Consider the following 496-nt stretch of genomic DNA (forward strand, 5'->3'; position numbering starts at 1 on the left):
TGAGGGGAGAGTCAGGAGGATCGAGTTTAAAGGGGATCCAGGATCGGGTCTAGTTTGACAATTGGAAAAATCTCCTGGCTGGAAGTCATTCAGATGACGTTAGCTCAACCAGAACATAAGGGCGGAGCGATCGAGAACGTCCCAGTGTTGATGAGGGCAGACAGGGTCTGTCCCTGTTCTCACCTCCTTTGCTGACTGATGCTGGTTTCTCTGCTTCCAGGCCATACACTTGTGGGTTACGCCTTGTATTTCTTCAGCTACGTGTCCTGGAAGGGCAGGGCGGTTTATTTGGAAGACCTCTACGTGATGGAAGAGCTTCGAGGTGAGCAGGTACCAGGTTGCCATGTTCTGTGAGCTGTGGATCTATCCCTGTCACCTCCTCCAGCCCACTACACCCCGTCCATATCTCCATCACCTCCTCAGCCCCTTACACCCCTTCCCTATCTCTGTCACCTCCTCCAGCCCCCTGTGCCCCATCCCTATCTCTGTCACCTCC

General features: G+C 53.8%; 1 protein-coding gene across 1 annotated transcript in view; it reads left to right on the forward strand.

Annotated features, from left to right (window-relative positions):
• Positions 1-496, forward strand: part of LOC125487859 (diamine acetyltransferase 1-like) — a 9,305-nt gene that overhangs the window by 5,788 nt on the left and 3,021 nt on the right. The window contains exon 4 of the mRNA XM_048620304.1: positions 221-330. Within this exon, the coding sequence (XP_048476261.1) occupies positions 221-330 (110 nt within the window). The remainder of the gene's footprint in view (positions 1-220; positions 331-496) is intronic.

This window comes from Rhincodon typus, chromosome 46, assembly GCF_021869965.1.
Source record: "Rhincodon typus isolate 14 chromosome 46, sRhiTyp1.1, whole genome shotgun sequence".
NCBI classification, from domain to species: Eukaryota; Metazoa; Chordata; class Chondrichthyes; order Orectolobiformes; family Rhincodontidae; genus Rhincodon; species Rhincodon typus.